This window comes from Meriones unguiculatus, chromosome 6 (genome assembly GCF_030254825.1).
Source record: "Meriones unguiculatus strain TT.TT164.6M chromosome 6, Bangor_MerUng_6.1, whole genome shotgun sequence".
Classification (NCBI taxonomy): Eukaryota; Metazoa; Chordata; class Mammalia; order Rodentia; family Muridae; genus Meriones; species Meriones unguiculatus.
This window is the reverse complement of record NC_083354.1, coordinates 68,104,933-68,131,849: the sequence shown is the minus strand read 5'-3', so window position 1 is coordinate 68,131,849 and position 26,917 is coordinate 68,104,933. Positions and strand designations below refer to the sequence as shown.

Genomic DNA, 26,917 nt, shown 5'->3' with positions numbered 1-26,917 from the left:
GGCCTTGAATGACTGGCAGTTCTGTCACTAGGGAAGGAGGTAGAAATGCACAACCTCTGGCCTTGCAGTCTGTCTTACCAGGTCGCCCTCTCTGATATATGTTAAAGTTTGGTTGCAACTGGTTTGGAGAACCTGGAAAGCTTTCTTCCGTGTGACTTAATCTATTTCTGTCTAGGATAGGAGGTATGAAGACGTTATCAGTCATGCCCCAGCTACTGTTGCCTAGGAGACGTTTAATGATATAACACCAGAAGCACCATGCTGCAGAGCAAATGTTCAATTCCCAGGAGGACGAAGCTCTTGTCAGAAGGCTTCTAGAACTGTCCTAGCAGCCAGAGCAAGAAGATTAATATACAAGAGCCACAGGAGGTGCTAACGCAGGAGCCCCAGGCTGAGCTGCAGCCTCTAGGCCCCTGGAACTGTAACGAAGAGAACCCCATGGGTTTAAACACTGTTCTTGCAGCAAAAGTCTCAAAGGTTGACTGTAGCAATCCAAATAGGAAGCAAGAAGCTAACATCCCTGGGTGTGCCTGGCTGTAGGGAGCCCAAGGAAGTCTTGGCAAAGATTTGGCTTGCTTAGTCTCACCAGGAAAGGGTGGGCCGTGAATCCATCGGTTGACAAGGAGTACCTGATGGCTGACGTGTCTGTCTGCCCTCTCCTGGTCTTTGAAACAATGCTGAGTGTTTATTCTTCCTGGCTTTCAGTTCTCCAGGCCCAGCAGTAGACACAAAGACCTTCTTGATGTCTCATCTCTTATTCTAGTCCTATTTGGGGGCAAGTGTCAGCACTGGTATTGAGTAGACACTTTATGGCTTCAAGACTCAGACTTCTGGGCCGCACAAAGTGCAAATCCAGGTGAAGCATCTACGGTCTGTCCAGGTATCACTTCTCACAGGAACACTTGCCACTCTCACATGCACTTTGTCCTAGCCATCTCACTAGGAATTTTGAAGTTGCTTTTGAGAAAACAAGCTTCTTGGCCAATCATCTAGCTGGAAACCAGATTCCTGGGAGTCAGTCACAATAACATCTGTCAAATCCCTTCTCTCCCTCTATTTTTATTCCAGAAACTCAATCTACTCGACATTATTGTATTAGCTCAGTATGCAAAGGCTGCCTCAACAAGATACCATAGATTGGGTGGATTAAACAATAGATATCTCCTGTTTTACAAATCAGGAGTCTAGAACTTCTGGGTCAGAGTACAAGTGTGGTGGGTGTCTGGCCAGGCTCCACTCTTTGGCTTAGACACTGCTTCCCCTGTGTGAGCTGGCAGGGTCCTTTCTCAGTGTGTTCCAGCAGTGCTGGGGTCCCTTTTCTTAAAAGAACAGCAGTATTAGTGGGCTAGACCCCCACTTTAATGACCGTTTTAGCCTCATTACCCCCTTAGAGGTAATTGATTCAGTCATCATCACCTTGGAGTTAAGTTTCAGCATGCGGCTTTGGGAGAGCACAATTTGGTCTGTAAAGATCTACTACTTCATGTCTGGATTCATGTAACTCCTCATTGACCTCACTCCCAACTCCTTTCAGGCCAGTCAGTGAATGCACAGCCATTTCCATCTTGGTCAAATAGACAATTAGTCTTCTTAAAAATCAGTGCTTTGCCAGGCACTGTGGTGCACACCTGTAATCCCAGCACTGTAGGAGGCAGAGGCAGGTGGATCTCTGAGTTCAAGGCTAGCCTGGTCTACAAAATGAGTCCAGGATAGCCAAGCCAAGCCAAGCCAAGCCAAAAAAAAAAAGAAGAAGAAGAAGAAGAAAAGAAAAGAAAAATCAGAGTGATAGAATTTAGTCAAGCTCTGGTCTGGTATTTGATTCTTTGGTAATAATAGTGTAACTGCATATAATATAGGATAATCATACTAAAATTTGTACACCTAAGGAAGCTAATCAAGAAGGAGGACCCTGGGTAAGATGCTCAGTTTTCAGCAAGGCAAATGAGATGGACATCAGAAGATGGAGAAAATAGGGGACAGGACAGGAGCCTATCACAGAGGGCCTCTGAAAGACTACCCAGCAGGTTATTGAAGGATATGCTGAGATGCATAGCCAAACTCTGGGCAGAGTGCAGAGTTTCATAAGTGAAAGGGGGGGGATAGAACAACCTGGAGGGACAGGAGCTCCACAAGCAGAGCAACAGAACCAAAGAATCTGGGCCCAGGGGTCTTTTCTGAGACTGATGCTCCAAACAAGGACCATGCATGGGAGATAACTTAGAACCCCTGCACAGATGTAGCCCATGGCAGCTCAGTCTCCAAGTGGGTTCCCAAATAATGGGACCAGGGACCATCTCTGACATGAACTCAGTGGCTGCCTCTTTGATCACCTCCCCCTGAGGGGGCAGCAGCCTTACCAGGCCACAGAGGAAGATAATGCAGGAAGTCCTGATGAGACCTGATAAACTAGAGTCAGACAGAAGGGGAGGAGGACCTGCCCTATCATTGGACTGGGGGAGGGGCATAGGAGAAGAAGAGGGAGGGAGGGTGAGATTAGGAGGGGATGGGGGAGGGGGCTACAGCTGGGATACAAAGGGAATAAACTGTAAATAAAAAATTGTAATAAATGATAATAAAAAATAGTGTAACTGGTCAGTTACAATAACACAGAGAATCAGACACATAACATACGACAGCAATGAATAACACCAAATAACACCATAGCACGTGGCCTATTGTGTGGTGCCTGTGGGTTCACTCAACCCAGCACAGTGGATTCAGCTCTTTTATTGTTCAAGTATTCAGCAAATGCTGCCACCCCTGGGGTTTCTGTAACGCCCTCTCTTTCTAGTTATTCAAATCCTGCCCTTTTGTTGAGGAGCTGCACCCTGTGTTCTTGGTGAGATCTTCCAGTTCTCTGCACCCAAACTCATCTTTCTCTCTGAGTTAGGATCTTTAGCTCATGGCAAGTAGGATGGAACACACTTGTGTCTACAGATCTGTGTTTCTGCCCGGGCTGTCAGAGGTACTTGCTCCTCTATATCTCCCGTGATAGCCTGGGTAGGAGTAGTAGTACTCAGAGTCCTCAGTGTGCAAATGGAAAAGAAATGGAGGACGATTCCATCTGATCAAGTTGCCTGATAATCTTAGCCTAAGTGTCCTCTGCTCTGAGAAAACATCTATAACCTTACCCCAGGATCTATCACATCAAGTTTATATACTTATATATTTTTTATAGACAGGGTCTTACTGTGTAGCTCTAGCTGGCCTGGAACTCACTATAGCAACCAAGCCAGCCTTGAGTTTGCAGCAATTTTCGTGCCTTTGCCTCCATCACACTGGGATTTCAGGCATGTGTTAGTGTGCCAAGCCTCTAAAATGTTTCCGTGCTCTTAAATATCTTCACCACCCCTGGAGATTTTTTTTTAAATATTTTTAATCTTCCATCCCAGTAGTCCAAATTTATGGAAATTTATTTCCTGGTTCAGAGTCAGCATCTGATACATAGTAGGCTCTCCGTAAGTATTTGCTGAATGAATGGATGATGGTATGGTTTGGAGGAAATGGTGTACCTCTCAACGTGTGCATCCAGGGGAGGGCCTGCTTAGAACTCTGCACTTGTTTGCTTGCTTGCTGTTTTCTGCCTGTTTGTTTTCAAGGAGGCTCTCATCCTGTAGCCCAGGACAGCCTGGAATTTACCATGTAGCATTGGCCTTCCTTGAAATTATACCCGTTCTCTTGCCTCAGACTTCTCCAGTGCTGGGATTAAGCAACAACACCTGATTTGCTGACTAGTTTTCAGCCAACCTGACATAAACTAGTTATCTGGAAAGAGGGAACCCCAATTGAGAAAGTGTCTCCATCAGACTAGCCTGTAGGCAAGCCAATGGGACATTCTCTTAAGTAATGGTTGATGTAAGAAGGCCCAGCCCATGTACTTGTGGGCGGTGCCATCCTTCCTGGTGGTCCTGAATTGTTTAAGAAAGCTGGCTGAGTGAGTGATGGGGAGTAAGACAGTAAGCAGTGTTCCTCCATGGCCTCTGCTTCAGTTCCCATCTCCAGATCCTGGCTTTGCTTAATAACTGACAGTAATTGGGATGAGTTGGGTTTTGTCATGATGGTTGCTACAACAATAGAAAACAAACTAGGATACTGGAACAAAGCTGGACTGTAAACCTTATCTTGAGGAATTTGGAAAATCTCACACTCGTGTGCATTGAACATACACAAATACGCACTGCACTTAGCTTTATGTGTTGTGTATACCAAAAACTTCTCACGTGAATTAAAAATACATGCCTTGATTCAGACTGTCTAAAAACTCAAGTGCCATATACGAACATTTTAGGAGGCATGTTTAATGAAAGCCAGTCTGTAGTCACCTGGCAAACATCTCTAGCTAGACAACAGATTTCCTTTTTCAATGTATATTTTCACATAGGGTGGTTCTGTAAAGGAAGCAGAACATATTTACAACTTCTCCATAGAAAAGTGATTTCAGCACCCGTCATTTCTGTCTCCTTCCTCTTTGGCTTTATCATCCCTGGCTTGGGGTCACTATATAATTGTCCAGTGTGTTCACAGCATCTAGTTCCATCAAAGTCAGATGTGCCTCCGTGCCTTTGCTCACACTGAGTCCTCAGATTAGCAGGTTGCCATACTCAGGGTCCAGCTAGCACTCCTTTCTCCAGCAAGCCTTTCCCAATTATCATTGGATCAGAAAAGAGCTGACAGTACCTTTCTTTCTGTTGCCCTTGTACCTTATGTATTAAGCTCTGTTATTTCTGGTAAGTCCTAAAAAACCTGGCTAGTCTGGAAGCCCCTTTGCTTAGTGGGCTCTATCCCACATCTCATTTGAATATCTTTTTATGTCTTGGACATTTTTGTGAAATGCATTTACAAGACATTTAGAAATGAGTGTTCCATCCTTCATAGCCTGATTGCTTGGGCCCAGGAGAACCTGGAGACAAAGAGCAAAGGGATTCCAGAATTTTTCCTGGGAACTGGTCCAGCCCTGTCCATGTGGTCTTCTTGTTGGGAAGGACAGATCACTTTTATACTATGCAGGGCCAGATACTCAGTGCCCTGCAGGTTTAGTGATGTTGACCTAAGGAAGTAGGAGATGTTCGCTGACTTTCCTCCTGCATCTTTTCCGTTTTCATTTTCTACAATTGGCAAGAAACAATTGTCTTATGGGCCAAATCCTTCCCTTAATTTCATTTGGTCTTTGGCAAAAAAAAAAAAAAAAAAAAAAAAAAAAAAAAAAAAAAAATCTAAAAAGTGATGCAAGCATAATTAAAAATACAACTTTTTTTTTCTTTGAAAAGCTGCATCTATAAATGCACCAGCCAGGAATATCCCACCCTAAAAATGTCTGCTTATGTCTTTCTTTGTCCCTCCCTCTGCACTTTAATGAATCTGGTTCTGTGTTTCCCCTGTAAATGGATATCTATTAACTTCTCAGCTCTATTTCATATGCCTTGTGGTCTTCTCCTACCATCTTTCTCCTTATTTGATAAAAAAATTACCAATGAAAGTTCATGGAAGATAATTTGCCTTTTTTTAAAAAGACAATTAGGTGACATTAAACTAATTCGTTTAGATTGTCTTAATGAAATTTTTAGATAATACTTGAATTCACTTATAAACCTCAGTAAGTATGTATATTTTTCAATTTGTAATTGAGATATGTATATTATATTGCTTTTTAAACTCGTTTTCATTTAAACATATTAAAATAGTGATAGTCTGACAGAGTAGTGCAGTTTGCTGGACTGTTCCATAAGTGTTTAATGCATGGATTTTTCCATACTTCATTACTATAAATAGCACTGATATAAAAATCTATACAGATGATTTTATTTCTAAAAAGAGGATTTTCAAGTTAAACACATTCATTGACTTTAAAAACTAAAATCACAGAACATGAAATTTCCAACTTAAAACAATAGCTCTTTTAATTTTGAGCTGTAATAGTTTAGAGATGAGGAAGCAAAGAAAATAATTCATTCTTTCATTCAACAAATATTTGAGTACATACTGTATACACCAAATGTATGAAATAAAAATAAATAAGTAAGAAACTAGAAAAATCCCATCTATGGAGAACCTAGAGTCTAGTGAAAGAAAGTAGACAATAAATATTACAAGTAGTAATAGTAATAATAAAATGAAAGGTGACTTATGCTATGAAAGAAGAAAAATTCCAGGCCAAGGAGATTTGGGAGGGGCACAGATAAATGAAAAAAAAATGTTGATTAAAGCCTTAAATAGGAATTCAAGATGAGAAGCCTGGGGTGGGGGACACTTCATCCGAGACTGAAGGAAGGGAGCAAGCTGGCCACACGAGTGTGGAGATGGGTGCATGTCTGGCAGAAGGCACTGTTCCTGAGGGATGCTAGATCTCCTGGGGAAACAGCATGAAGCTTGGGAGGATGACAGGTTGAAACCTCTGCCCAGTATTTCCAAGTTTTTGTCTCCATCAGAAAGACACAGAGAGAGAGAGAGAGAGAGACAGAGACAGAGACAGAGACAGAGAGCAAGAGCGAGTGAGAGAGAGAGAGAACTGGGAAGAGATTTATTATAGGAAAAGGTACCTGCCCAAAGGGTGAGTAGAAGTAGATAGTAGCATTATGGTATTTGAGACGGTTACTCTGATCATCAAAATGATGGAAGGGTATGGAGTATCTTAGTGAAAGAGAGGAAAAGGCAAGAAATTCTAGGATTGCCTGTGAATTTCCACCCCTTGCCCAACACTATTTACTCCCTTTCAGTTCTTGTATAATATTTTCCTAATGTTGAAGCATCAGATTCTTGATGGAACAGGCTCTTTTTTTAGGGCTATGGAGATGGTATTATCATTAAGCGAAGAACGCTTTGTAGCCATCCACATCAGCCATGTTGGACCCAGCTGGTAGAAGCATCTTGCATCTTTACTTGTGTAGGGTCTGGTATCCTGCTCCAATAAAGCCTGAGATGGCCAACTTTGAGCCACCAAGCAGATCGCTGCCAAGTCTATCTAGCCAACTTTAGTTAAAGTAGAAAGAGGTGGGAAGCAGCCTCCTTGCGTGGGTACCACAAGCATATGTAAGGACTTCAGCCATTAATCTTGTATGGTCCCACAAAGAAGCCTGAAGACAGGCCACACTAGATATGGCATTCTTAGATCCTACACTCTTAGAAACAGCAGGTGCCAGCTCAGCCTTGAACACCTGCATTGGGGGAATTATTGTATTTCTGACAAATTCTTCTGTATTATTCTGATGTGCCCTCAGGGCATGGGACTGCTCTTTCAGATTAAAAAAAAAAGGCTCATGATTTTAAATTAAACATTACTTCATAAGAGGATGAAAACTTTCTTAGCATCCCAAATGTCAGCGATTTGGAGGGGTCAGAGGTTACCTGGGAAATTGCAGCCAGTGGTTTAAATGACTTACCTAAGGTCACACAGAGTGAGGATTCAGAGTGACCCTTCTAAATGAGCCCAGTGAACCTTCTTCTGTGCTGGGTAGCCTAAACATCGGGGTCGTCTGACCTCTCAGAGGTTAGATTCCCAAAGCTTCCCCAAGGGGAACATCGTTTGACCCGGGAAGTTCTGTAAGGTCAATCAGTTGATTAAATGTTTGATTATCTAAAGATCAGTCAGATGGCTACAGTCATTTTAACCTTTCTGGTTAAAAATTATTCAAAATGTATTAATGACGTTTTCTCCTCCTTGAGAGGAATTCTGGGAGATTCATTCCATTTCAGAATTTGAACGCACCTCAATTCTTCGGCTCTTGCAGTGCACTGGGTCATAACTCTGCAGCAAGCTCTCACTTAATACTATAAACATAAAAGCCGCTCTGTTGACCTTGGACATTAGCTAAGTTTCTTGTTTCTTTTTAAGTATATTTAAAAAATATTTTTGGTGAGCTTTTAAAAATTTGTTTCTTGGACATTGCTGCTAAAATTTTCTCACTTTAATGAATTTCTTTTTATAGTTTTGGGTTTCTTGACCCTCTTTTATAACTTGGGCCTAAATGGTAGCTACAGGGTCTGAGTGCACAGGCCCCGTTGTTACCCTGGGTAGCACTGGTGCCCTTCAAAGGGTCAGTTTAGCAGCCTCTTCCTGAGGCCAGCATTCAGGTTCCAGAGCCGAACTGCGAAATGATTTCAGAGCCCCGTTCTTCTTCCATTGACATAGTCCCGAAAGTTTCAGTGATCAGATCGGGTCTGTAGTGGAAGTTGTTGGCGCTTTAACGGGCTGTGAAATGGATATTCCGACTACTTACTCTTCTGTCTTCCAGCCCATGGAGACCTCACATGCAACCACAGGACCTGGTACCAAGATGAAGTGTTCAGTGAACCCACTAAAGCTGTCTGGTCCTATTCCCTAGCTACGCTGAGGTCATCCCTCTACGCTTACTCGTTTTAAAACATGTATAAGTTCAACGTAAAGTTGTTTCTGGATGTCTGTGAAGTTGTGACTCATCTCCTAATGCTGCCTACCAGAAGATAGGGTATAATTTGTGCTTTTATCATAGTTTGGCCTTCCAAAGCATCACTGGGACTTTTCTCTTCATTGGGTGGCTTCATTGAGTAATTCATGGAGAAAACCCTGAATGAGGCTGTGGCGTGAGAATTACATGATACTGTTTCGTGGAGTGACAGCTGAAATGGGTGTATAGGAGCTGCTGGCAGAATGGTTAACATTGCATTCGAAGTGGGCTGAAGATTGGTGGGGGGGTCTTGTAATTTATCCCTGATCTTGTTTATTACCTAGTGGTCCTTTGGAAGGAAGGCAGATGGCAGCATCAGTTTTAGTTTCAAGCAAATGTTTGCCCCGGTTTGGTGTAACGTGGCCTTTGTATCTGTATGATGCCCAATCAGTGTGCAAGGAAAGGGGACTGTGGGGAAGCTTGATGTGAGGAAAGAGGGCCTCTGATTTACTCCTCATGCCCTTTCACAAGGCAGGAGTGCGCTGGCTGAAGAGGTCCACCTTGTCCATGGTTGCTGACACAGTTGGTATGAATGCTGCATCTGTGCGGTGTGTAAAGGTCCCTCCTTATGACCCCTCAAGCATCCCAGCAGCAGAACCCTCCCTGCAGGGTGCCCAGGGGTAGCTCAGGTTCTTCCTTAGCTCACACTCTGCTCGCCCTCTCTTCCCTTTCTGTCCATCCCAAAATTTTGTCCTCGAGACACCCAGTGAACCAATCACTTACCAAAGACTACCTCAAAGTTTGTGTGTTGGGGAGCACAGCCCATTCAGAAATCCTTTGAGCTATCTGCTTACCCACTAGAAAATATGACATGGATGTCCCTCAGATTAACTGAAGATGAACTTAAAAATTTTTAATTTATTTTTTATTAATTAAAGTTTATTCATTTTGTATCCTCCCTTGTCCCCTCCCAATCCCACCTTTTCTCCTCCCATGCCCCTTTCTTAGTCCACTGATAAGGGAGGTCCTCCTCCCCTTCCATCTGATCCTTGCCTTTCAGGTCACATCAGGACTGGCTGCCTTGTCTTCCTCTGTGGCCTGTTAAGGCTGCTGCCCCCTTACCAGGGGGAGGTGATCAAAGAGCCAGCCACTGAGTTCATGTCAGAAATAGTCCCTGTTCCCCTTACTAGGGAACCCACTTGGACACTGAGCTGCCATGAGCTACATCTGTGCAGGGGTACTAGGTTGTTTCCACGTATGGTCCTTGGTTGGAGTATCAGTCTCAGAAAAGACCCCTGGACCCAAATTCTTTAGTTCTTTGTTGTTCTCCTTGTAGAGATCCTGTCCCCTCTAGGTCTTTCTGTCTCCCCCTTCTTTCATAAGATTCCCTGCCCTCTGCCCAAAGTTTGGCTATGAGTCTCAGCAACTGCTTTCATACTCTGCTGGGTAGAATCTTTCAGAGGTCCCCTATGGTAGGCTCCTGTCCTGTTCCCTGTTTTCTCCTTCTTCTGATGTCTATCCCATTTGCCTTTTTGAATGAGGATTGAGCCTCTTACTCAGGGTCCACCTTCTTGCTTAGCTTCTTTAGGTGTACAGATTTTAGTATGTTTGTCCTATATGTCTAATAACCACTTATAAGTGAGTATATTCCATGTGTGTCTTTCTGCTTCTGGGATACCTCACTCGGGATGATCTTTTCTAGTTCCATCCATTTGCATGCAAATTTCTTGATGTCCTTGTTTTTAATTGCTGAGTAGTATTCTATTGTATAGATGCACCATAATTTCTGTATTCATTACTCTGTTGAGGGGCATCTGGGTTGTTTCCAGATTTTGGCTATTATGAATAAAGCTGCTATAAACATGGGTGAGTAAATGTCCTTGTTGTATACTTGAGCATATTTTGGATATATGCCTAGGAGTGGTATAGCTGGATCTTGAGGTAGCACTATTCATAATTGGCTGAGAAAAAGCCAGACTGATTTCCAAAGTGGTTTTACAAGTTTACATTCCCACCAGCAGTGGAGGAGGGTTCCCCCTTTTCCACATCCTCTCCAGAATGTGTTGTCACTTGAGTTTTTGATCTTAGCCATTCTGATGAGTGTTAGGTGAAATCTCAGGGTCGTTTTGATTTGCATTTCCCTGATGACTAAGGATGTTGAGCATTTCTTCTTTAAATTTTTCTCTGCCATTCGATATTCCTCTGCTGAGAATTCTCTGTTTAGCTCCGTAACCCATTTTTTAAATTGGATTACTTGGTTTTTTGGTGTTTAACTTCTTGAGTTCTTTAAATATTCTGGATATTAGACCTCTGTCAGATATGGGGTTGGTGAAGACCCTTTCCCAATCTGTAGGCTGTCATTTTGTTCTGATGACAGTGTCATTTGCTTTACAGAAGCTTTTCAGTTTCATGAGGTCCCATTTATTGATTGCTGATTTTTGAGCCTGTGTTATTGGTGAATTCTTTATAGACCTTGAAAGAAAAATTCTCAACTTCATATGGAATAATAAGAAACCCAGAATAGCTAAAACAATCCTCTACAATAAAAGATCTTCTGGAGGTATTTCCATCCCAAAAGTGCATGGCACTGGCATAGAAACAGACTGGTGGATCAATGGAATCAAATAGAAGACCCAGAAATAAACCCACACACTTATGGACACCTGATTTTTTACAAAGAGGCCAAAACCATTCAATGGAAAAAAAGAGCTCTTTAACGAATGGTGCTGGTCTAACTGGATGTCTACATGTAGAAAAATGCAAATAGATCCATACTTATCACTCTGCACAAAACTAAAGTCTGAGTGGATCGAAGACCTCACCATAAACCAAGAAACAGTAAACCTGTTAGAAGAAAAAGTGGGGAAGAGCCTTGAACTCATTGGCACAGGAGAGATGAACTTTTTTATGTCATTAAAATGAAGAAAAAGGTTACAGCTAAACTGATATCTAAAACAAAAGCAGAATAATCTTGGTTCACTCTCTCCCTGTCTGAACTTGGGATGCTGTTTCTATTTGTTTGGAGACAGGGGTCTCGCCCTGAAGGACAAGCTGGCCTAGAACTCATTATGAAGATCAGACTGGTGTTGGCCTCATGTAAAATTCTCCTGCCTCAGCACCCCATATTTAGAATTATAGGTGTAAACTATCATGCCCAGCTGGAATTTCAGATGTGGATGAATGCATCTTACTTCACGTTGGTGGTCAGAAGACATCATCGGACATCTTTCTCCAACAATTCTAAGAGCTGATGGCATGGAGAAAAGGAGGAATATAATGGTGTTGTTTTGAACTGGCTACTCACGTCTTTGTGTCTTCCTTTGAGGTCTGTCCTTACAGAACCCTGAAGGAAGCCCCTGCTCGGACTGTCTTGCTTGTGCCACTGTTGTGGCAGACATTACTGAAGGAGACCTTGAGTGAGTTGCCTGGCAGCAGCGGTGCTGCTTCTAGAGGTATTTCCCTTCTCTGTGGTAGGCTCAACCAGCGTGGGCCTCATGGAGGGGACAAGCGAGGTCATTTTGGATTGTCCAATCCAGGGTGGAAGAAGAGAATTAGGAGGCTGGATGAGGTGGCGTTCATGATGAATGGTTAGTGACACCCAGAGAGGAGTTGAAAACTTGGGGAGAAATAAAGAACAAAATAAAACAAACAAAAACAAAACAACAACAAACAAGCAAACAAAAAAACCCTACATGCAGACAGCTTTCTGTTTTGTTTTGTTTTTTCCCTGAACCTTGCACAGAAGTGAAGGATGCATTCCCCGGGGGACAGCCTATCCTTTGGCATGGACTTCTGAAGGATTTGTAGGCTTTTTCTAAAGGCTGGGCCATCATCCAGCTAAGATTAGTATGTGGGGAAGGGTGGGTGCTGGTGGGATTAAAGTGAAAGAAGACATAAACTGTGCAAGAACTGGGTCTCTTAACTCCTCAGGTGTGTTGACAATCAGTGGGCTTGGTGGGCCTGAGCTATGGGCTCCCTGCTGTTTGGAAAGGGAATTTTGGGAACGACTCAGAGATACACTGAAAATGTGTTTTTGAGAAGAGACGTACCTTGAAGGTCTATGCAGCCTATGCAGCCGTTCTGGGTGTGGAGAGGGGCTTATGTGTACTAGGGGTAGAAGGGTTGTGGCCATGTGGACACAGAGCTCCGAAGGGACGGGGCCTCTGGGCAGCCAAGAACTGGGAAGGGCGCCGAGGCATGATGCCAGGCGCTGCACGGCCGCGAGCGTAGGACAGTGGGGCGGCCCTTGGGGACCCCGAGGAGGACCGAGACGGGGAGGGGACGTGCAAAGATTGAAAGTGGGGAGGACCAAGCCAGCGGGCAGGCGGGCGCCCGGGCCGGGGTGTAGGGAGCTGGGCGGCGCAGGCGGAGCGGAGGGCGGAGGCGCGGGGCGCGCGTTTGGGGCGCTGCGGCGGGGAGGGTGGCGGCCGCTGGGGCGCGCGGGCCTTGTGCGCGCGCTCTGCCGCTCCAGGAGGAGGATGGCCCGGGAGGGAAAGTTGGGGTGACGCGCCCTGCCCCCGGACGCTCGCCAGGGGGCACGGAGGCGAGCCCGACAGAGCTGTGGCCACCCAGGCTGGGGGCGCGCAGTCTGGGCACCACCGTCACCACGGTCGCCCCCTCACTGCAGGTGGCCGCGGGAGCTCGAGTCGGGTGTCCCGGGGGCGCGGGCGGGCGCGCGCGGGGGAGCCCGGCTGAGGGATGGGCTGCGCCCCCAGCATCCATGTCTCGCAGAGCGGCGTGATCTACTGCCGGGACTCGGATGAGTCCAACTCGCCCCGCCAGACCAGCAGCCTGTCGCAGGGCCCCACGGCGCCCCTGCACGGCCTCTTCGTGCAGACCGACGCCGCCGACGCCATGCCCCCGAGCCGCGCGCCTGGACCCCCGGGCGCCGTCCGCGTCCGCAGGTCCCGGGCCGAGCTGGGCAGCGGCAGCAGCACCGGGTCCTCGGGCCCCGCCGCGACCACCTGCCGGGGCCGGAGGCGCCACTGCTGCAGCAGCGCCGAGGCCGAGACCCAGACCAGCTACACCAGTGTCAAGGTAAATGCGCGCTGTTGGGGGGCTGCCCGTCGGGTCGCACTGGGTAGGGGGCTCGTAGGAGTTGGGCGATCCGTTGGGGTGGGGGGAGTGTTCCTAAGGAGTTTACTTTTCATTTTTGCCGGTAGTGAAGGCCTAGGGAATTAGGGAAGAAAAAGATCTCGGAGGGTGCAGGGGAACAACCCTAGCCGGTCCTGAGGTGGGGACACGTGTGGAGTGGGGCAGAAGGGGAGGCAGTTGGGGCGGCCTGTTTCTCGCTGAGGGAGGGCAGCCCGGTGGATGTAGCTGGAGCGATGGGTACGCATCACCGAGAGCATGCGGGTTCCTCTGAGTGAAATCTGAGAGCTGAGCTGGATCTGCAGGAGGTGCATCCCAAGCACCAGGATGCTTGGTGCCCCGGCTGCGATTTTCACCTGCCAGTCAGCTGGATGGAGTTCTCAGCGGAGCGGCCCAGTGCGGAGATTTGTGAATGAAGCAGGCTGTTTATGTTTGAAGAGCTATAGAAAGGGACTGGGGGAGAGTCGAGCGGAACCTGTTGTCACTCCAGTATTTCTCTGCGATGTCTGTATCCTAGATGTGACTGAAAGAACCCAGAGTTTGGAATGCCAGCGGTTCACGGCAGCTGCCTTAGGATGTGATTCTGCACACATCTTCCCGGGGCGGGGGGGCTGGGGGCAGGAATGGGATTGTGAAGATGTAGAAAAGATGGTTAAAGCAGTCTCTAGATAGTTCTTGACGAAAATGTATTCCAACAGTGTCCATCTCTATGTTTTCAAAGTACTATTACATCCGGGAGAGTGTCACATTAATTGCTTTATAGAAAATTGAAGGGCGATGACACGTCTCATCGTGCAGAGGGAAAACTATGTCTCTAAACTCCTAGTGTTTAGACACAGCTCCTACGTAGTCAGTAGATGACCAGGGCCCATCTCATGAGTCCTTGACAAAGACATGATTATATATCTAGTGGTTAAAAATCTGCTCAACAGTTGGCCCAGTGTAGTAGGCTCTGGGTCTCCCCTGGATGCATCTCACCCACCCTGGAGGAAAGGGAGGAAGAGGGGGCTGCCTTTTGATGAGCTAAATGTTTGTAAAATGTGATTTCATTTTGCTGCATAAAACTTTACCAGTGTTTACTAGTAGCTGTGATGTTTCTCTGGTAATAATTCTGAACACCATTAATATAGAAATACCATTTACTATGTAGCTACTATGTGCCAGGAATAAGCTTCTTTTCTTACTTCTGATACCAACAGTCTAAGACCTGGATCCAATGAGATGTTTGTTACAGTGGCAAGCCACGGCCACCACATTTACTTTTGTTTGCTACTTTCTGGTTCTCCTGCCCAGCAGCAACATAAAGTTAGCATTAGAAGAAATTGCAAAGTGTTAAAAAGGCTATATTTAGCAACATCTTAACTTGGGGTTTTGAAAGGGAATTTTAAGGCCTGAAGCAGTAGCTGAGCACGGTGACTGCTCATGAACTCTGTGGTATTTCGTTCTGGTTGCTCAAGAGAAACTTACGTATTTTTGCCTTTCATAGTAGCAAGGAACTCATTTTTAGTACCTGGCAACCCCCGCTGCTTGGTGTTTGTGTAGTCAAAGAAAAAAAACGATGAATGAGACCATTTTCCTACATCTTAGTGCTCTTCCTCAAGAGGCTACTTAGAAACCAAATGGAGAGAAAACGAGTCCTGACTATTAGCAGTTACTATAAACTGGAATAAATCTCATGCTACTTGGTTTAAGTGTTAAGAGGCTTGACCTAGGAAGGAATTTAACTAACTTTATCAACAAGGTTTCCAAACAAGAGCTTAATTTATTCCAAGTCATTACTAGGAATGCTGAAGAGGATAGTAATAGTTCAGTGATTCAACTTGAATTTGTATTATATGAACTTCAGAAATTATACATTTGAAATTGATCAGGTGTTAAAAAAGATAATCAATTGAGCGGACATGGGGTAAGATGATCAATCCTCATTTAGAAAGACAGATGGGATGTGCATTGAACGTATGACAGGAGTCTACTGAGCGCATCTGAAAGACTCTAACTAGCAGTGTTTTCAAAGCAAAGACTCATGACCAAACCTTTGGCAGAGTACAGGGAATCATAAGAAAGAAGGGGAGTTAGTCTGATGGGGAAAGGATAGGAGCTCCACAAGGACCAAATATATCTGGGCACAGGGTCTTTTCTGAGACTGACATTCAACCAAGGACCATGTATGGATATAACCTAGAACCTCCACTCAGATGTAGCCTGTGGTAGCTCAGTAACCAATTGGTTTCCCAAAGTGAGAGGAACAAGGACTATTTCTAAAAGGAACTCAATGACTGGCTCTTTGGCCTCCCCACCCCCAAAGGGAGGAGCAGTCCTGTTAGGCCACAGAGGAGGGCTTTGCAGCCAGTCCTGAAGATACCTGATAAAACAGGATCAGATGAATGGGGAGGAGGTCCCCCCCATCAGTGGACTTGGAAAGGGGCACGGTGGAGATGAGGGAGGGAGGGAGGGAGGGACTGGGAGGGAATGAGGGATCGGGACACGGCTGGGATACAGAGTTAATAAAATGTAACTGATAAAAAAAAAAAAGAAATTGATCAGGTGTATTTATACAAACACTATAGAACTTATAGAATTACCCCCAAATTCTTAATAGTATCTATTTAGCACCCCTCCCCCAATTTCTATGGTTCCTTCTCAACTAGAAACTTCACATGTTCCGTGCCCTTACATGGAGGAGATGATTTAAATTTTTTTTCCTTTTGCTTTTTAGGATAAGAATTCTTTCTCCCTGAGTGTGTGATAGTTGGCAGCCATGTGTCTCCTCTTGTCTTTCTGACTGCTTAGGTAGAAAAAGAAAGTCTTTGCCATTTGGTCCTATTTACAGCACTGGCTGGTTTCTCAATAGTTATTTTTCTCCTTCTTCTTTGTACATCAATGATAAACAATGTCTTCATTATCTAGTTGGCTTCTGGTATTCCCCTGAGTGCAAAACAAAAAGTGTGTTTGATCTCTCTCTTTTTCTAGCAATAATTTACTTCATTAAGCTTTTAGAATGATGAAGCATTATGATGTCAAACATGATGTCAACAGGAACCTTCTTGAATACCTAATTGGCAAAAAAAGGATTATAAACATTAATAATTCATATGCAGTGCAATGATATCACATGAGTTTCCATTTCTGGTAAGGAATTTGTCTCCAGGTTGCTGTAAAAATGCAACTTCCTAGCAATTTGTCTCCCTCTTGCTTGTCTTTTTAAAACAGTGCTCCTACAGGGTGCTCTCCTGATGCATGCCGGTTCTGTAGTTCTGGTTCAGAAATCCTCAGAGGAGACAATTGAACGTCTCTTGGGCAGGAACTAGGAATTCTTACCAGTCTTTCCTTGTACCAGCTGTTGTTGCTTGGAGCATCCAGGACCAAGCAGCCAGTCCCAGCATAGGTTTTACTGATGGTGTCCTCAACTTTGTGTGTTCAGCACAGGTGAGCTGTCTTACAGATGCAGGTGCAGAGGCTGTCACCAGCCTGTAGAGGATTCAGTGCTGATGGCTGTGCCTCACTCTTTTAGCCCCTTCACCATGCTCATTCCTTCCTTCAGCTGGTTTGTATGCCAAGCTCTACTGTAGATGCTGGGGATTCGGGAAAAAGCCATAATATCTAGTGAGCTTCCAAAGCAGTGTGCTTAAACCAGTTTCTGATGACTTCCTCAGCATTGCTCCATGACATTCTGGAGTCAGTGGATAATGCTAAATTGACTTTACATAAAAGGAAAATAAATATTTGTGTGACATCACAGTAAATAATAAGATTTTATTAGGGGTAGGGGAGACTAGAGTTCCTTTTTATAGTAGTTCTTGTTTTTCTAAGCAAGAATCACCTGGAGAGCTTATTAAAGTATATAGTGGGTCTGGGCTCCACCCCTGGAGTATTTGATTTCATAGGTCATTGGAGGAAGCTGAGAGCTTGAAGTGTCTGTGCTTTTAGAAGATGCCTTGTTGCTGATCTGAGGGCCATGCTTGGAGAGCTCATGCTTTAGATGAATTAAGTTGTTCTGTGGCCCAGATAACTTATGTACAGCCACCTACAGCAGAGTGTATTGTCATATGGCTTTGGACACAGCTCTCTCCATTTATGCTGCCAAATCCTGAATCTTTACAGTCATCTGCAAAGTCTAAGTGGGAAGAATGCTGAGCCATTTAGCCCACTCAGGTTTCTTGAGGGTCAGTTCCCCCACAGGATCATCTTGGTTTTGTGTGGACCTTGATGGTTTGCTTTCCCATCATGGTCCCTTCAGCTGCCTCTGTCATGGAGGGACCTTGCCCTTCGTGATGGGTAATTGCAAGGCAAGGGACAATACTGGAATAGGGTTGGCTGTTGGATAGATAGCTACATTGTATGTTCTTCATTCTTGGGGTGGTTGCTATTCTTTTCATCATAATATAATTATTATTATTATTATTATTATTATTATTATTATTATTATTTATCTCAAAAAAGAGCATGGCGTTTAGCAAGGTCTGACAGGTTCTATACTTTGGTAGCCAGGCCCAGATTTACTTTCTCCCCTTATGCATTTTACCTCAGTTCTTCCCTCTCCCAACATGCAAATTAGGTCCAGTGTTTACTCTCTTCTTTTTCTTCTGTGCGGGGAGTTGAACTTGTAGTCTCTTACATGTGAGGCATGCTTTGCCACTGAGCTGTTTCTGGCCCAAGTGATCCTCTTTAAATTATTTTCCTTGCTTTGTACTTTTTAAGGAAAACCAGATAATTCTGCTTTTTAACACATTTGAGTAAGACTTAAAATCAGAGCAGTGCAGTGGTAGTGCACCTTTAATCCCAGCACTTGGCATGCAGAGGTAGGGGGTTCTGAGTTTGAGGTGCATCTAGTCTACAGAGAGAGTTCCAGGAAAGGCATGGCTGCACAGAGAACACAAAACAACACAATAACAACCACAAAAGACTTCAAATCAGAATGCGACATTGTGCATTTAGAGGTGAGACAGTCTTTACTGACATCTCCCCTTGGCGACCACCTGATGAAGTGCTAATGGGATAGGAAATAGAGGTGAGGGTAGACTGGTTCTATGACACCAAGCTGGTAATGGGTCAGGAATCTAAATGGCAAGGAAAGAGTGAGTCTTGTAGGCCCAGGTAGAGTCTCAAGACCCAGCAACAGCACGAGAGGAACAGGTGGGAACTTTGGATCAGTTGGGTCAATACAATCTAGAATTCAGAGTCTTCACAGAGGTGACAGCCACTGAGCCAGGTTGAGGTTTCTGATGGCGGAATACAAGCATTTACTTTCTTCTTTTGTGGGGAACTAATCTGGGCATGAAGAGTGCATGGCCACAGGAACTGCTGCAGCCAACCAGAGGCTAAAGACAACCACTTCTCTTGGATGCAGTAAGACAAGCCAGCCACATTGCCCTCTCAACCTGATTCAACACAGCCTGGGCAGCAAGCAGAGCACACATGAGATAATCACCTCATGAAGGAGCTACTTCTAAGGTGTTTGCAGGAGGAAAGAGAGTAAACACATGGGGCTGCAGGACCTTCAGACTAGAAAAAAGAGAACTGCTATCACAGTAGAAGGATCATGGGTGATAGTTTCAGAAACTAAGTGTATAGGGCATTTAGAACTTGTGGCCTGAAAGAGTGATGTGAAAGATGCAACTGGTGATGGATTGTCAGCCTTGGCTGGACACACAGAGAGAGAGACGGAGACAGAGATTCAGACAGAAATGGAGAGACACACAGACACACAGAGATGAAGAGGCACACAGACAGAAACACACAGACACAGAGAGACTGACACAGCAAGAGACAGAGACAAGTGGGTAAATAGCTTCATGAAATTGACCTTTCTTGCAGGGATCTAACTTCCTTTTATCAAACACATCTGTGACACACAGAGAGTAAGAGCATGTTGGGTGGAGCGTCCTGGGTAAAGGAAAGGGTAGAGAGTGAGATTGAAGAAGCAGAGCCTTAGCATATCCAAAGCTCATCTGAGCCACAGACAGAAACTCAGAGTGAGGTGGAGAGTGCAGAAGCGCCTCAAAGAGAAGTGGCCGATTCATCGCTCCTATTTCCTCTTAATGACCTGTATGAAATCATGTCCAGCAGAGACCCTGAGTGGCATACAGCAACCCTCCTCTTCAGCTCCATCTTTGATGACTTCTGCTGACTCTGGTTTCTTTGTCCTCACTCATTACCCTTCCTCAGGGCTCAGTGTGGGTAGAGAAAGACTGTGCCTAACCAGACACTGCAGACCCAGACTGGTTACTTTACCCTCCCCCCCTCCTTGTCCCAGTTCTTATTTTCCTATAGTCTTCAGCCTTCTTTTCTAAGTCCCCCAACTGAGAAAAAAAATATGTTTAATATGTGTTTATACACTGGTATTTTCAGCAGAGAATGTGCATATTTTGACCATGTTTTAAAATATTAAGATGTATGTTTGAGTCTTTATTATTTATTTATTTTCTGGGACTGGAGATGGAGCCAAGGCCTCTCACATACTAATCAAGCATTCTGCTGTGGACCCCATCCCCAGCCTTCTGGAGTTTGTTTTCGATCGGGAAGCCTTGGTAGGTGTCATGTCCAATGGCCAAACACTTTCCTTGAGCATTGGCAATGGATGGTTTCCCCTGAGTCCTTCCACCCCACTGGGCTTTTCTGGCTTCCCTGGTTTCCCGTCATCTATTTCCTGCTTCCTTAGGAATAACCCACAGAAAACTAGCTCCTGCCATAGAACACTATTCTACTCACAGTCTGTGTAAAGAAACTGGTGATTGCTGGGTCCAAATCAGGGAATGGTTTCATTCTTGGCTAATCTATCAATGGAAGAAGGAATGTTTTGTTTTGTATCTTGTTTCCAAGGCAATATTGTAGATTTTTTTTTCAAGGTAAATGAAATGGATATAAAGATACTGGCTGTTAAGTCCTTACTGTTCTCCGATCCTTTCATCTACATGTTTTCCCCTTAATATAATCAAAACTACAAATTCTTATTTCCATTCTCAAAAACGAGGAAAATGGGGCCTAGGGAGATGGCTTAGTGGTCAAGAGCACTTACTGCTCTTGCAGGGAGCCAGGTTTGGTTCCCAGCCCCCACACGTCAGCTCACAGTGCCTTCTGGCTTCCACAGGCACCAGGCACTCTAGTACTCCATAAACAGGCAGGCAAAACATTCATAAACATAAAATTAAAAAATCTTTGAAAGATGTGGAAAATGAACCTGTAAGGAGTGGAACAACTGCCCAGGGTAAGAGCTAAACTTTGGAGAAAATATTGAACCCAACTACAAGCTTCCAAAGCACTGATCTTTCTCCTCAGTCTGTCCCAGGGGTGTGACATGGGACCTGCAGACAAGGCCCATGGTGGTTGGTGCTGTGGTACAGTGACCTGTAGAGGGGCCGTTGAAGGCAGGCAGAGGAGCGAGGAGCCTTGGGAGTGGAGTCTTTCTTCACAGCCATCTACACTCACCCCTCTATCTTCTTGGCCTGAAGTCTTGGGGTTAGTGGAGGATGTATGCACAAGGCACATAGAATTCGCGCAGCTCAACACACAGACTGTTTTCCTCTACCACAGTGCTGTGCTCTACCATGGTTCCGTGCTAATATTCTTGTGGTTGCCATCATTATCACCTTGGTAGTTAAAATGAGGTTTTGGTTGTAGAGGATTTTGAAAACATGGTCTTGTTTTCGGTTGGAGCATGAAAACCATACTTTACAGTGGATTGATTGGGCCTGTGTTAGACCAGCTGGAGACGTGCTATCCAGAAACCGGAAACCACCACTGACTGAAGTGGTCTGCTTCTGCTGGAATTCCAGAAGACACACGGATGAATCCTTCCAGGAGAAAGTGCAGGCGGGGTGAGGCTCTTGGGTCTGTGCAAGGCAGAGGCTGACAGCTAGCACTATGGTGTCACCCTGAGATGTTCGTCTTGGGATTCTCTGCTGTCAACTGATAACTAGAAGCCTTGTTCTAGAACCCCCTTGAAGGCGTGCTGCTGGCTTCTGTGGTGCTGTTTTATAGGTGATCTGGGATGACATATGCTACACCTGGGAAAAAGATGTACTGTAGGTCCAAAACCTGTTTTGTTTCAGACAAGAAGAGAAAAATAACTGGCCACAGGAGTACAGCTGCCTGTGTGAGTCACAGAGCTGAGAGAAAACCATGGATTCTGGAAGAAGTTACAGGAAGACACTAAGAGACTTATATGCAACCTACTACAGGAGTAGCATATATAATAACTTCTTTAATTTTTGCACTAGAACCACAAAGACATGATGTTCAGGCACTGAGAGATGATGAGCCGAGTCCAGGTGAAATAGTTTGTCTATTTCTGTGAGAACTTAAACCTAGAACAATGCCAGATGAACAGAGAAGCTGGTTTCTTTATATATATATATTTGAAGCATGGTTTTGTAGAAAGCCAAGACTGGGCTGGATCTTGCCATGTAGTGCAAGCTGGCCTCAAGTTCCTGGTCTTCCTGCTTCAGACTTCCAAAGTGCTGGGATTACAGGCCTGTGCTACCACACCCAGCAGAGAAGAGAAGTACGGTTATAAAAGCCCAACAACCCTGACTAGTGGTCTTTGGATCATATGAGAGGCAGTCTTGCCTAAGACACTGGGTGGCTTTGAGGACAGCAAAAGCCACTAATTGCATTTCAGTTAAAACTAGAAGTCTTTTTATACAACCAGCAGAGTGGGATACTCAGAAAAAATGATGGTAAATAGAGATAGAACCAATTTCCTGTGGCACATTTGTACAAACACATACACACACTCACACACTCACACTCCCCATCTGCTTATAGGATACATGATGGGAAAGAAAGCTTAGGTGGACACATTTCCATGTGGTTTCCTGCTCTCTCCTTCCAAAGCAAGTATAGTGGGGTCTGCAAAGCCACTTCCAGGCTTCCTTACCTACTGGCTTCGCAGAGGTCCTCCTGTCCCTGGGAGGGTGGCTCAGAGCCACATGGAACCCAGGGGAAGTTCTCTAGTATCTAGTGAAGTTCTCGGAAGTGGTCTGGCCTACTGGGACCACAAAACCTTTGAGGTATATTGAGTCTATATCTCTGGTTGAGCTGGTTGAGGTGGTGTATGGTCAGCTAAGTCTTACCTCCTGAAGGGCATTGAGCAGGAATGCCACATCCGTTCCCTCCTGCTTGCCCAGATTTTTCATGCAGGGAGGAAGAGAGGCTTCCAAAGGCCGGCACATGCATGTATCACCGTGAGAACTTGGAATCCTGAAAAGTAATCAGGTTAGTGTAAAAGGCACCCCTCACTCTGGTAAAAGCCTGCCAGGCCTGTCTTTGTGGTTATTTGTAGGATTTGGCTCCTTGTTGGCTGTTAGAGAAAGGCTGAGGCTCCCCTCTGTTCTCCTTTGATTTTTCTAGCACGGCAGTTTGTTTGCTTATGCTTTTTTCAAGACAGGGTTTCTCTGTGTAGCCTTGGGTGCCCTGGACTCACTTTATAGACCAGGCTGGCCTGGAACTCAGAGACTCACCTGCCTCAGCCTCCTGAGTGGTGGCATTAAAGGTGTGTGCCCCAACCACCCAGCTATGTGGCAGTTTATATGACAGATCTCAAACTGCGTCTAAAGCACGTAGCTGATGTAGGGGGTGGATTTTCATACAATGCCATATGTGGCATTAGGTTTCTAGGTCAGCACAAAGAAGGGCTTTAGTCTGTAACATGGCTGGGATACTTCTGTTGTCCGGAGGCAGTTCTTCTGTGAGAGAAATGTAAAACTGAATTAGAGGGTAACACAGGTGAGAGAGAACCTCCAGGAGTTCCTTCAGGGATCACTTATGGGAATTGATCCACGAGTGCGTTTGGCAAGCAGACGCTCAGGTGGTGTTAGGAACCTCACAGAGCTAGGAAGGACACTGAGAACACCAGTCCTGCAGTGGACTGATCAAGCTCCAGAGCAGCACAGCCAGAAACTCAGAGCGGCATCTGCTGCATCGTCCTCTATCTACTGTGCTGTTTTACCTGTAGCTAAACAGAGGTGTGTCTGGTTTCCTTATTTTCTTTTCCACTTACAAATGTTTTAGTCTGCATTTTGTTTGTTTTTGTTTTTTCCTTTTATTTATTCTTCTCTCATATGATACATCCTGGCTGTAGCCTCCCCTCTTTCCACTTCTCTCAGTTCTATACCCCTCCACTACCTCTCTCCCCCAGACCCACAGCTCCTCCGACTCCCCTCAGAAAAGGGCAGGCTTCCCAGCAATATCACCTGAACATGGCAGACCAAGATGCAATAAGATTAGGCACAATCCCTCCTATCAAGGCTGGGAAAAGCAACCCAGTAGGAGAAAAAGGGTCCCAGTGGCAGGCAAAAGAGTCAGAGACACCTCTACTCCCACTGTCACGAGTCCCACAAAAATCCAAAGCTAAACAACCACAGCATGTATGCAGAGGACCTAGCAGACCCATGCAGACTCCATGATTGGCGCTTCCAACTCTGTGAGCACCTGTGAACCCTGCTCAGTTGATTCTGTGGGCTGTGTTCTCCTCGTGTCCTGAACCCCTCTGGCTCATACAATCCTTTCTTCCCCTCTTTCTTGGGGTAACCAGAGCTCTGCCTAATGTTTGCATGTGTGTCTCCACATCTGCTCCCATCAGCTCAGTATGTATTTTTTAAAGTCCTAAGAACCCTTTGCAAACCTCAAAATCACTATGTACCAATGGTCTCATGACTCCTTGGGTCTAGTCACTCCCGTCTAATCATTCTGTTCTTTATGTGTGTTGTAATCCACATAGCATCTGCTCCTTGCAGCAGATTGTCTCTTGTCTGTTCATTTCCTTTCTCTCTTTTTCCCACTTGTAATCTATTTGTTAAGAAACTGAGTTTTGTTTTTTTTTTCCTGTAGCCTTTCTACCAACCTAAGTTTGCTTGTTGCATGCCTGAGGTGCAGTTAATGTGTTTCTCTGTCTTCTGTATTTGCTAGGAAATGATAGTTAGGTTTAGAAGTTCAATCTGACTATGCTCAAGTTGGGGAGCCGAGGTGGGGTAAACAAACATTTTATTTTTAAAAGACTATTATTTTATTTTTTGAGATGATAATGTAGTTACATCATTCCTCGCTTCTATTTTCTCCTCCCATACAACCCTCTTTGCCCTCTTTCAAATTCATGGCCTCTTTATTTTTCATTAATTGTTACATTTATGTATATGTATTTACTCATATGTATTTCTAAATATAACCTACTCAGTGTGTATAATGTTACTTGTACATGTGTTTTCAGGGATGTCCAGTTGGGACTGGTGAGCCGATTGGTATGATATTCTATGGGAAAGACTATTTCTCCCACTCTCGTCCTTCTTCATTGCCTCTATTCTTTGTGTAGGGTTGAGGCCTCTTTGTGTTTCCTCCACTCTTTGGCATGGGCATTGTTGTTGCACTTGTTCAGCTCATGTTGGTGAGACTTCATGGGTGTAGCTTCTGGCGTTACTAACCGACACAATCTCACATCAAACTCCCTGGTCCTCTGGCTCTTACAATCTTTCCACCCCTCTTCTGCAATGTTTCTAAAGCCTTTAGTTCAGGAATCGTTTTGTGTTAAACACCTGTTTTTTATGGCATTGTATCGTCTTGTCAGGAAGCACACACTGGCCTCTTCTTGGATGCCAACCCTTACAAGTGACCAGTGTTTTGATGCACTTGCTGTTAGGGGCTAGGTGATGATAACGTTCCCATTCTTTCATTTCTTCTTTGTTATTAGCTGGAGTGACTCTACAAAGAGAGACCTCCCTTCAAAAGCTAGCCCGTTTCCCTGGGATACAGTTTCTATAGAAGAGACGTTAAAAGCCTGTGTTTTTCCTGATATCTCCAGTTTTCAAAATAATGAGTTGGCTCTACAGCATTCTCCAAAGGTGATGAGGACTTTCTGAGTGCTTTGTTTTCTTGATTCCTTATGGGTTTAACACAACATACTGTGTGTTAAAGCGTTGAAGTGACTAGACTTACTGGTGCCACGTTGCTCATTTTTTTAGAACAGGTTTATTCAAGTGGGTGAGGAGCTTTTGTTTGAAGCAATAGTTCCAGATAAGTTGATTAAATTTTCTTCTCTTAGCCTAATACCTTCTCCATAAATGAGGGTTCACTGACTATACCAGAGGTACATATGATTTCTTGGTGACCATCCTGGCCATACCCTGCCATATTAAGCCTCCAAGCATTATGGAATCTTTTCTTTTTGTTTTGTTTTGACAAAATCTCCAGCATATCCTTGAATGTATGTAGCCCAGGATAGCTTTGGACTCATGGTGAGCCGCCTGCCTCAGACTTCTGCAACCAGACTCCCACCGCAGCACCTTTTCTGTAACTTGTTCTTGTGGTAACCATAGGGCAACCTCGAGTGATGGAACGGTTTGCCCTGTCCCGGCTTGAAAGCCATCCCAGTCCATAACAGTTACATTTATATTGTGATACAACACATGACCAAATAAACTTGTAGAAGGAAGGGTTTATTCGGTTCATTTTGCTTATGGTTCAGAGGAATAAGACTTTACCGTTGTGGTGAAGCATGGCAGGAGACAGCAGGTGCGGCAGCAAGAACTGGGTTCACCTCCGATGGCACATACAAAGCAGAGACTAGGAACTGAAAATGATGTGAGGCTTTAAACTCTTGAAGCCAACCATTCAGTGACATGATTTCTCCAGCAAGGCCATACCTCCTAAAATTTCTCAAACATCACCACCACTTGGAAGCCGAGTATTCAACTAGCCGAGCCTATAGAACACATTCTCATTCAAACAAGTGTACTGTCCTACACAAATTTTATGAACCCAAAGAATCTCCAAAATTCCTCCTCCTCGTAAAGTGTGAGTAATGTGCTGGTCCAAGTGCAACAGAGGTACAATCCGTATAAACAGTCTGGGTGCTCAGGAACAGGTGTGTGGTGAGGGTGGGGGTGGGATACAGAAGCGAGCCAAACAGAGTTCTGGAATTTGGAAGCTTCTTATTTGTGCCTCATGGTGCTTTTGGTGTGCATACATGTGTGTGTGTGTGTGTGTGTGTGTGTGTGTGTGTGTGTGTGTGTGTGTTAGAGATGGGGGTATTCGCTGTGAGGTGAAGCCCCTATACTGGAGGAGAATGATCAACTGTGAGCTAAGGGGTAAAGTGACCAAGGAGCAGGCAAGGGTGTGGTCATAGGCACTGTAACACCAAGGAGCAAGAAGCTGAATTAAAGTTTGTGTTCTTAGCCAAGAGCTCAAGGCTGCCAGATGCACATAGATTTCAAGAGAACCTACTAAGAATCAGAGAGGAATGTGGTGGCATTTCCAGCTGAGCATGGCTGCCAGGTAGGGTTAGCCTCGTGTTGGCGCTCTAGAGCAGTCCTGTCCCACGCAAGTGTAATGCCATGCACAAATGAAACTCACACAGGAAGGCTCTCGGTCTTCTATAACTAGATTTTAAATGTAAAAACTAATATTTATATACTTATATATTAAGAGTATTATCATTTCAACATAATATGAAAATTGAGATAGCTGCCATTTTATTT

General features: G+C 44.8%; 1 protein-coding gene across 8 annotated transcripts in view; it reads left to right on the top strand.

Annotated features, from left to right (window-relative positions):
- The window catches only part of Pde8b (phosphodiesterase 8B), a 213,142-nt gene that overhangs the window by 19,073 nt on the left and 167,152 nt on the right, over positions 1-26,917 (top strand). For 2 of the 8 annotated variants that reach the window (XM_060385583.1, XM_060385582.1), the window contains exon 1: positions 12,693-13,397. The exons of 2 other annotated variants lie outside the window; for them this stretch is intronic. In XM_060385583.1, coding sequence (XP_060241566.1) covers positions 13,059-13,397 — 339 coding nt within the window. In that variant the 5' untranslated portion in view covers positions 12,693-13,058. Of the gene's footprint in view, positions 1-12,692; positions 13,398-26,917 lie in introns of those variants that run through there. 4 more of the 8 variants (XM_060385585.1, XM_060385584.1, XM_060385587.1 and 1 more) reach the window with 2 other exon arrangements.